Source organism: Limulus polyphemus, unplaced genomic scaffold, assembly GCF_000517525.1.
Source record: "Limulus polyphemus unplaced genomic scaffold, Limulus_polyphemus-2.1.2 Scaffold1719, whole genome shotgun sequence".
NCBI lineage: Eukaryota > Metazoa > Arthropoda > Merostomata > Xiphosura > Limulidae > Limulus > Limulus polyphemus.
The window spans coordinates 223,748-234,926 of record NW_013667329.1 but is presented as its reverse complement, the minus strand read 5'-3'; the positions used below and the strand labels follow the sequence as shown (position 1 = coordinate 234,926).

General features: G+C 31.1%; 1 protein-coding gene across 2 annotated transcripts in view; it reads left to right on the top strand.

Annotated features, from left to right (window-relative positions):
- LOC106464688 (ubiquitin-conjugating enzyme E2 G1-like) overlaps positions 1-11,179 on the top strand; it is a 53,099-nt gene that overhangs the window by 8,853 nt on the left and 33,067 nt on the right. For both annotated transcript variants that reach the window (XM_022392458.1, XM_013924845.2), the window contains exon 2: positions 5,836-5,938. In XM_022392458.1, the coding sequence (XP_022248166.1) occupies positions 5,836-5,938 (103 nt within the window). The remainder of the gene's footprint in view (positions 1-5,835; positions 5,939-11,179) is intronic.

The window sequence follows — 11,179 nt, the reverse complement described above, 5'->3', positions numbered from 1 at the left end:
ACATTCATATAAATAATAATAAAAAGAAAAAGATTACATTATAAGGAAGAATAGTGTGAATTTAAAACAGCATATCCAAACCTTAGATGAAAAATAATTAATTGTAATATTATGTAGAAAATTAAAGCAAAACAGAAAATAGAAACAGTGCAGCTAAAAACAGACATGTACCACTTGGGCACACACCATAAGGTGGGTAATTATGCAATGTGCCCTGGTTTTTGAGGTACTGGTAGAAGTAAGACCCAAATTGTGTTGAGGGTACACTGTCTATCCAGTTTAACCTCAGTTTTGCAGGCCCTACATTCTTAACAATTATAATAAAATAAAAAACATGCTGTTATTACTAACAGTTAAAAATCTTTTTAATTGAGATGTAATGATGCCTTTCAACATCATATGAGGAACCACACTATTAGGTGTAGGCAGACCAAGGATTGGAAAATTAAATGCTATTCTCTTATCAAACATATTTAGTTGTGTTTTACCATTTACTAATTTGATATCAAAATCTCTCTCTCTCTCTCTTCTTTTGTTGTTTTGTTGTTGTTGAAAGGCAGTAAGAGTTGAGTCATTGTGATTGTAAGCACTCAACTCTGTACCCTTAATGAATTTTCCACGACTGCTGGGTTTCTCATCTGCTTTTTGGATTTTGTCTGATAGATGGGATATCCCCAATGCTTTTGTGTGCTATTACCACAGGCAATCTCCGTTATTACTTTTGGATAACGACCGGAAAGTGCGAAGGTTTTTTTTTTTTGAAATAATTTTGAATTTATATTTAGTTCATTATTGTTTCATAGTGCTGCTATTGATCATCAGTTGACAATTAATGTAATTGATATAATAATTTTGAAGCTGTACCTCCTATCTCTTGTGTGTCGTTCCTCTGGACTTCCCAGTGTGTATCCCCCCCTTCTTCAAGTGGAACGTTGCGGGATTCCTTGCTACTTCTGGTTCCCATTCACTGGTGCATTGGACCATGGAGGTTTCCACCTGAGTGGGGCTTGTACAATAAACTAAATCAAACTTCATAGCTCATATGATCCCACTTAGTGAGAAGAGGGCTATCATTTTTATACTTTTTGATTATGCTCTAACATAATGTTCTGGGTCCTATGTCCCCCCCCCCCCTTTTTTTTTTGCCTTGGCTGACCTCATTTGTTAATCACTAAATAAATGTCTTATGCAAGACTCTTTCAAAGGATGTTTTCTTCTCAGATGGACTACACTTTACATACTCAATTATATCCCAAGGTACTTCCCCTGGATGTTTTTGCCTGGGCAGACCGCACTTGGCCTAATCCTATGTATCCAAGGTGCTTCCCACTGGGTTTTGTCCAGGTGGACCACACTTGTTGATCACTGTATGTTATGCAAGGCACTTCCACCAAATGTTTTTGCCAAGGTGGACAGCACTTGCCTTATTCATTTATAATTTACTGTTCTTTAACCTTAGTGATAGCTAGTCATAGTAAATTACCTGACAATGGGATATAAGTATATATGGCTATGTCCCATGCTAATTCTTGCTGCATATGTGAACAAATTATGTACTATCTGTTGACAACGGGCTGATTCTGTGTTACCTAACAATTTTTCATCAAACTACTTATTTAAGGCACTTCCCTTGGATGTTTATTTTATAAGGGGATCACTCTTGTTGCTCACAATATCCTAGACAAGGCATTTCTATTGGATGTTTTGCCTGGTTGGACAGCAGTTGACACAAGACTACCTTTGGCACATATTTATTTGGGCCTGTTGTCAATTGCACATTAGACATTCCATTTTTATCCTTGCTGTGCTATTTCATGTCCTAGTTGTACAGCACTTCTTCACAGAATGGTGCTGTACCTCTTATTTTTTTAAGGTATGGTGCCTGCCTATTACATTCTGCTGTATATGTATTACTGTGTTTGTTCCAGAAGTAGTGATATACCCTACAGGTGTGCCTTCTTTTCTTATTATGGCACACCTGTTCTTCTAAGGCAGTTTATCTCCTCTTGATTGAATACTGTTGTGCTTTCACCAGCCCCCTCCACCTGTGCAGTGTGGGATTCTAGCTTTGGGTGAGAGGAAATTGTACCGTTTCAGAAGTTAACATTTTCTTTCACTGAAAATTGTATTTCCAATAGGTACTTATCTCCGCTCACCCACTTCCCCCCATTCCTCCCCACTGATATGGCAAGTGTTTCTGGTTTGTACCTGCCAATTGTCTAAAGTGAGGATTGTGCTAGAATAGTAGAAGGAGGTAGTTGTGCTAGTATAGATGGTGCAGTATGATTGGTGAAGGGTAGTCACATGATCAGCATACGTTCTGAAATGGTACAGAAATGAAGGGGGTACAAAAGAATGGTGTGCTTTTGGCAAAAAATTTTTAGCAATGCTTAGAGGGCAAACCAGGATTGAGATAGCTTTGGATGAGAGTGGTAAATACTATCAGAAATACATATTTAGTGTAAGAAAATGTTAACTTTTGATTACTTTGAATTTGACACAGAACTGTATACTGTATCCACTTTGGCTTCTATCAGTCTTGTGGAATATATGAAATTTGACAAGCTGGAATATATGTAGCTATCATATAATCAGTAAAGTATATTTTTTTTTGTTCATTTATTGTAAAGACAGTACGTGTAATTTATATTTACTGGTCAAACTATTTATGTAGAGCATTTACTTCAGAAACTGATGTGAGGAAAGTTTTTATTGCATTATTTCATAGTGTAATTTACCAAATGGGAGGTATAAGTGCTGAACCTTCATGGCACAAGCAGTAAAGAATTATAATTTAATTCTTCTTTTCATTAACTTCAACAAAACACCCTCTGCAACATGTCACATTCAAACACACAGAAACATGGCCAACATATCCACTATAAAACACATTCCCATCCTTTTGTCACACACACACACACTTACAAACATGCATACATCAGATCAGCAAACACATTTAACACACAGGAACAGTAAACAATAGTGAACCTCTTGAGTTTCCCAGAAGTTGTTGTTACTATAGTGTGTTATGTATTTTGTGTTAATGCTTGCGTAGCAGGGTTCTTGTTAATCCAAATTCCTGGGTCCTGTATACATGAGATTTGCCCCCCCCCCCACCCCATATGCAAAACAAGAACAAGTACTTTCCTTCAGACTTTGTACCATAACAAACTAAACAGTATACAGTTTGTACACAGCTGTCCGTAGTCAACTTCTTACAGGTTTCATCAATGGCAATTAATTGCATGAAAATAAAGCCACATGATTAATCCTTTCACCTCAGGTAGGTCAAAGTGTGCGTGTCACAAACTTTTACAGAGTTACATTCAAAATTTAATTAAAGTACTTTATCATCAATGTATGTGAATAATAAATTTGGAATCAAAACATAATTAATAAATCAAATTTTAGTATTATATGAATTTTAAGTTCTTAATTTTATAAAGAAATATTAAAAATTCTCAATTTTCCCTTGTATGAGACTTGACATTTGTTCTCTAGGCATTTCTTCTTCTCTAGTTTTAATATGTACCACCCCTCTGAGGAGTATGGAATTTAACATAAATTACTCATCATAATATGGATATTAATCGTGTAAAGCATAATTTATATAGCCTTCAATCTTATTTGTTTGTGGAGTCATAAACAAGAAAATCAGACTCACTAGCCATGCCCACCTGTCATAGTTCTCTCTCTCATAAATTGCCAGTAGTTCTCTCTGACTATTTATGCTATATTATTTATAACCAAAGTTTTAATATGTCAAATGATGTATTATATTACTCTAGCATATAGCCAATCAAAAATGAAGGGAGCAAGTACTACCACATACACCCCATATTATACCCTAACCTCACATTTCATAGTTAACTGAAATAAATAAATTTGAGAAATTAAGCTTGACCAATTGAGATGCAGAAGAGTACAGTTAAGGCAATCAAACATTGGTATGTTCCTTTGTGAACGGATCAAAATTAAGATCACTCATGAAATTAATTTGTGGCATATTCATAGAATAATTGTTGATAAAGATCAGGTAGATTAACAGCTTCTAATATATAGAAAAGCCAGTGGGTTTGGTAACACTATATTCCAACAATGGCTTTTATGTCATGTTGCTTAGCAACAAAAGTATAATGTAATATTGTTGTTAGTCTGTGTACTGAAAGTATAAAATGAAATGTATAGACAAAACTGGAAAAATGTTTTTTAGTCTCCATTGAATAAACAAGTTTGTTTTTTATTTAAAATGTTGGTGATATAACAGAAAATTGCTTAATTCAGAAAGGATTTAAGTTTAAACTTGAATTGGTATTTTTACTTTCATGATAAATTGTATGCACTTGGCTCTAGGCTAGGTGATTCCACACTACTCTTTACTTTAGGCTTATTATTCCAACACCCAATACATTTATAAGGTTTCATGGCACCCCTCTCTCATGACCCCTTTGCAGCCCTGTCACTAAAACTTCAATGGGCAGATAGTAATCAACTATTCTATCTGGATAAATCCATATTGGCTTTTATAACTCCTCCTATTTTGAGAAATCAAGTGTGATGAGACCTGACATGACCCATGCTGGCTTTTATATAGGTTAGATTGTTTTCTGTATAGGGCATTGTTTATTTTGTGATTCAGTTTCCAATTTATTCTCACAGGAATCACATTGACAAGGTAAGCTAAATTTTTAAAGGCTCTTATTGCATAGTTAGAAAGCCAGAAGAATTAGTATGATAGTTATTGGACATTATTTGCATTTTTTCATATTATTATTCTGTTCTTGGTTGCAGTATTTAATTTTAATTAAATAACAAATTAAGTGTAGTAGTACCATTAGTATAAAAACAGTAGGCTTAAGTTTCATTGAGAGTCACAACAACAACAAAAAAGACCCAGGTAAGTACTATAATTCCTGTTTTTCATTTGTAGTCTTTTTTTTTTTATTACTACAAGTGTAATTAAAATTAAAAATTAGAAACTTATTGGAATAGATAAGATTAGATTAGGTAAGATAATGAAAAATAACTAATTCTTCACAAGGTATGCTTGGGACCAGCTCGTGTATTATGTAATTCAGTACAGTAACGTGAGCTGCATTTATGCTGAGTTGTTTACAACTTGTGTGACAATGATTATTAGTTAGTCATGGATCAAAGGGCAATAAAACAAAATTAAGTATAGGTAGATACAAGTTTGATATTTATTTATGAAGTTTTAGAGATTAAGCAAATGAAATTTGACAATTTTCAGATGAAGAAAAGTATTTTTAATCTTAACATAAATTAATTTGCACTCAAAGCAGTCAACACTCTGACTCCATATATTCATGGACAAATTTTTAGTAAAAATACTTAATTTAAAATTCTGATTTTTTTTTTTCCTTTTAATCTACAAAATACTTCTAATCCTTACCGAAAGCTTGCCAAATTCTGTGAACATTCATTAAGTACTTTTAGAGGTATAGTTCTTATACCTTCATGGTTACAAGTTACTTAAATGGTGGTATACGGTCATGTAAATTACACAAGTCCATTATGAAAGGGTTAAAGGTGCTAAAAGCACCCCATCTAGTCCACAGTTAAAAATTAGACAGTGTTTAAGTTATCTGATCTGGCCATTTAGTTTATTGTGTGTGTGTGTTTAAGGTGTTGTGTAGGTGAACAAGCAAATCTAATAGCCTGTCATATAAAAAAAATTAATAAAAATGCATCATTGCCCATTAAAAGATGTTTACATGAGAACCAATATTTGATTTTGATATTTAATGTTTAATTGCAAATATAAAAAAAAATATTAGTAAATTTTATTTTCAATACTAGTTGTTCTTTTTCTAGAGCTTAACAAAAATCCAGTGGAAGGATTCTCTGCTGGTTTGATTGATGATAATGATATCTATAAGTGGGAAGTTCTCATCATTGGACCACCAGACACATTATAGTAAGTTGTAATTGTCTTCTTTTGAACCTTCATTGTTTTGAGATTAACTTTTTTAAATTGTATTTAATTGAGTTTTGTTATTAGCTGTTACTTTTATATTTGTTTTGTTCTTACCAAAAATCAAGCTAGATTTTATGATACTAAGAAAAATATATGGCTTCTAAGTTATCTCTGCATATAACAACTTTTCAAAAAAAAGATAAAATTCCTCTCATGCCAAAGTGGCACATAGGATCCAGTGCTGAACTTTGGCTTAACCTTAAACCCGAAAATTACACATCTAAATAATTTTGAAGTCGTGTTTAAAACTGTGTTGAGCCTAATAGAGTTTTGGTTTTAATGGACAGTTCCTGCCTTTTTGTAGAATGGGACAACATAGCATTACTACAATATTAGTGGTATGCTGATGATAATATCTCATCATACTGTTTTCTGGACAATACATTTGTCCCTATGGATATTGTTAAGCTCACAAGGTTGGATTATGTGTTTAAACCTTTACTTTTGACACAACAGTTGGTTTGTAATGTGATTTTATTATTGTGTTGTTCTTCCTAGTCATAACCTCTTTACACCCATGTAATACATCTAGATCAAACATTTGGCCACTGTTCGTAATGCCTGGTTTTTATTCATGTGTGGCATTTCTTGTGGCAGAGATCTATGGAGGAACAGTGTTGATTACATTTATTTATAATGTGATAGTATGAAACACGCATATTTGTCTTCAGTGTGTGGATAATGTTATTCCAAAAAATTTACAATGTACTTAAATTAATAAAAAGCATAGAATAAATTTAATAAAGCAATATATTATTTGAATGTGGTTGTTGTTTAAAAAGTAGTAAAATTCTAGAAATACTTATAAATGTAGATTTTCTACATATAAATGTTCTTTTCAATGTTAAAAGTTTTAAAATTACATATATATTTGTTACTTTGTGAGGTTTCAATATGCAGATTTTAAATATTTTAGCCACACTGTGTGTACCAGAGTATGAAGTTCCAAGCGATAGTTTTTAACTACGTAGACCTAATTACATTGAAGATTAAAGTTTTTATTGGGACAAAATTGTCATTACTGCATTTCATAATAAGAGCAAATTGCCTTACTTAAATACCATGATCTACAAATGAATCACAAAGTACTTTATATATGAATACTGTTGTAAAAATAGTGTTTGGTTTCTCACACTGAGCAATATGTTGGTTTAGTGTATGATATACTGGTAGTTTTATTCAACAGTATATTATCACTGGAGATACAAGATCAGTTGTGATCTGGTATAATACACTTTTTACAACAACATACCATTGGAAATCATGATTTTTAATTCTGACTAGTGGCTGTAACTAATGCACAAAGAAATCCCAGTCTTGTGTTCCAAAAACATTATTCCTTTATAACAAGGAGAATGCTGTTGATAATATGAAGCTGTCTTGTTGAAAATTATTTGAACATGTGAAATGCAAATTGGGAAACACAATTAACATGTTCATGTATATGCAAGATTGTTATATGAGCTTGTTTACCAAGATCAAGGGTGTTAGAGGAGATACTGAGGTCAGGCCAGTTAAACTCTTCTTATACAGACATAACACGAAATAAAAAAATATCAATAATTTTAAAACATCAATTGGGTAAAAAATAACCTATTAATGACAATGCACTTAGTTATAAAAATATAATTTATTATTGATGGAGCACACAACACTTTATGTTAAATACTTAGAACTCTGAAATAGCTGTAATCTAAATTAAAAACATAAAAGAGCAATAGAAGAAATTAATATGAATTAAATATTAATTATTGTAATTTGTTTGGTTAGTAGTAAATCTGGTCAGTTAACTTGATTGATATAATTGCTTGCCTATGAGAATCAGTTTGTCATATAAAATAATCAATTGATAAAAATTGTGTTTAAAATTAATTAATAGCACAAAAATAATCAACTATTGTTTCTGGTTACTATTGATTTCAATTAATTCAGTCTTCTTCAGCTTAACTGTTTAGAAGGAAATGACAAAGTTCTTTCATCTCTTGCACAGTCTTGATACCTTGCTTGCACCATAAACTTTTGGTCCTGCTGTTGCGTGGATTCTTACAAGTCTTTGACAATTCAACTTGCTAATAAAGACTGGGAGTTAAAATATTGGTGTTTCTTCAAGTTTGAACTCTTATCATACTATTGATGACATTAATTGCTTTGTTCGTAATCCAGATTTGGCAATCCACAAAGACCTTGTACTACAATAAGCATCTGGTCCAATTTCACTCTTCCAAAAAAAACAGGTTGACTTAAATCTTCCTAATTATCAAATCATGCATGATGAACTTACAAGGTGGAACTTGGCCTACCTAAATAATAATCAAAAGAAAATTGTTTTACCAACATTCAGCTAGCTTCATCTGCTCAGCTGAAACATAGCTTTTTTAATTTGTATTTTTGTTTTTAATATTCCACTTTATTTCTGTTTAGTGTTTTTATCTCTTAAAAATATAATAGGAAAACTCCAGTATTAATATGTTTACAGTATTGAGCTGTTTGATGTATGGTAGTTCATTTTATTTAACACCATATTACATTGATTCAGGGATTTAAAATTTTTTCTCATCATGTTTCTCTGGTCATATGTTAAGTCTAGTCATTCTGGTAAAGTAAGTCACAGTCTATGAATTATATTTAAGCTTTGGTCTTTAATGTAATTTCAAGCATGAAACAGTATATAATATTATACTCAACACTAAAACTTCATATGAAAAGTTTTAACTGGTAATTTTCCTTTAGTTTGAAATATAAGTTTTTAAAATTGGAATACTCGTGTATGCAATAAAATATTTTCATTTATTTAATTAAACATTTTGTTTTGATATTATATTCTGTAAGTTTGAAATATTCCACAGAGTAATGGTTTTTCAGTAGTGAACAGTATTGTGAAAGTACTTTGTTATATTATTAAAGTTGGCATGGTGACTGTTATTCACATAAATAAATGTAATTACCTGTCATATAAAATAAATTCATGGTAATAGTGATTAAATTTTCCACCTGAGAAATAATATTTGTTTTCAACACATTATGCTTAATTGCAAATATGAGTATATTATATTTCAAATATTTATTTTCTGATGGATTGAACATTTCAAAATACAGTAATCTAAGTTAAATTTTTTGAGTGTATATGTTACCACTATTTAACCTTATTTCAAATTCATAAGCATTGTTTATTTTAATCATAAAAGTAGAAAATATGCTAAAAATAATAAGATAATGAACAAACCTGCCATCAGTTAAACAAAACTATTTTCCAAAGACATTAGAAGTAAAAAAAAAGTTCTTTCATCTCTTACACGGTCTTGATACTTTGCTTGCACCATAAATTTTGGCAATCAACAAAGGTCTTGTACTACAACAAGCATCTGCTGCAATTTCACTCTTCCAAAAAATAGAATCATCATTTACATGACAGCAATGATAGTATCTTGCTTTTCATCTACAGTTGTGCAAGGTTTTTGAAAGGTGAAATATATTTTCTTATAAACTGTAGCTTGGATATTTAAAGTAGAAATTTAGACCTGCTCTTAGCTTGGTAGTTCATGTATCTATCAGATGTAGGAATTATAATTGAAAGTTTTTTAGCTTTTGTAGTTGAAAACTAAAGTATTTATGTGCTAAAAGTTAAGAAATAACTTCTTTTCTTCAATTCAGTATTTGAAAGGAAACAATTTTACAACAGCCATTTGGCTTACTGAGAATGCTGATAAAAAAATCTATAAGTTATAAATTACCACTATGTAAATAATTTAATTTGTTGTAATTAGATGAATATTAAAAGTATATGTATGTGTCACAAAACAAAGTATTGTAGTAACTGCCATGGTTCTAATAAACAGTGTGTTTATAGTAGTGCACGTAATACCCAAATGGTGATTTTTTTTTAATAAAAAGTGTTCATATAAACAATACAAATCTTACTTAATATTAGGAAAACGTGAACACAGATTGATAAGATACTGTATGGAGAGAAATTGCATGATGTGTTTAAAATTATGGTGGACTTACAAAATAATTTTCAGTAAATGTAATTGTAGCCTAAACATTGAACTTAAAAATTCTATATATCAACATTTAGTTTTCATTTTTTGTTTGCTATTATGCTAAAATTTATACAATCCATCCACCAATCTGTGATCTACGTGATAGCTACACCATATGTAGAATTCTTAAGCATCTGTTTTTTTGTGTTTAATGAGCTCTATGAATTGTATACCACTTAGCAAATTGGGAACAAAAACATACTGAGATTCACCATTTATGAGAAATGGTTACTAGTGTTTTCACTTTTCTATAATGAAAAATTCCAGCCAATATGACAACAGATTTAGAATGTTAATATAACATAAAAAATATTTTTATATTATTTATTATCTTTATTCTATGTATCTTCTACATACATTAAAACTTACTATTCTGAAAAATTTGATGTTTTATATTGACCTTGAGGTCACAAGTTGTAACACTGAGTATAGTTAGGCACCAGTATTAATCAAGTGTTAAGATGATAAAATTGTGTTATAAGTAGGACAAAAATTTAATAATTTTCATTCAAAACCAACTTTGTGAAAGGTAAGAAATTAATGGATAGTGTTGATGTGTTGTATGATACACAGTATCATATTACTTTCCATATTTTATTACAACTGTCTCCATGACATATGAAACCTTCAACTTGTACACATTCTATTTTCTATTTTTTTTGTGTGTTTGCAAAATTATCAAAGTAATGTTTTGTAAGATATAAGTGATACAAGTATATTATATGAGGAAATTCAAAGAATATTTTCAATCGGTAGATAATCTGTACACGCTCAACTACGCATTACTGAGTATACATGCATTTGTCCTTTATGGAACTGTTAGTTATGACTAAATTAGTAAATAGTAATTTGCAAGCAAATGCATCTACATATCAATTTGTCCTCATCCTACTTGCTATTCAATGCAAGTATGACCATTATTACTATCATGCAGCCAGTTTGGCAATACTTTTTGTGTGTACTGTACACAGCATGGTCACAAGTAAATAGACACCACCTTTTCTGAAAACATTAAATTTGTCCGTCATATTCACATGAATTGATATATTTATAATTTAATTAATATCTAGTAGATCTTCCTTTCGTTTCGTGGAGTTCGTTGATCCTTTGGGGCATCGTGAGAATCATCTCGTCAATTTTA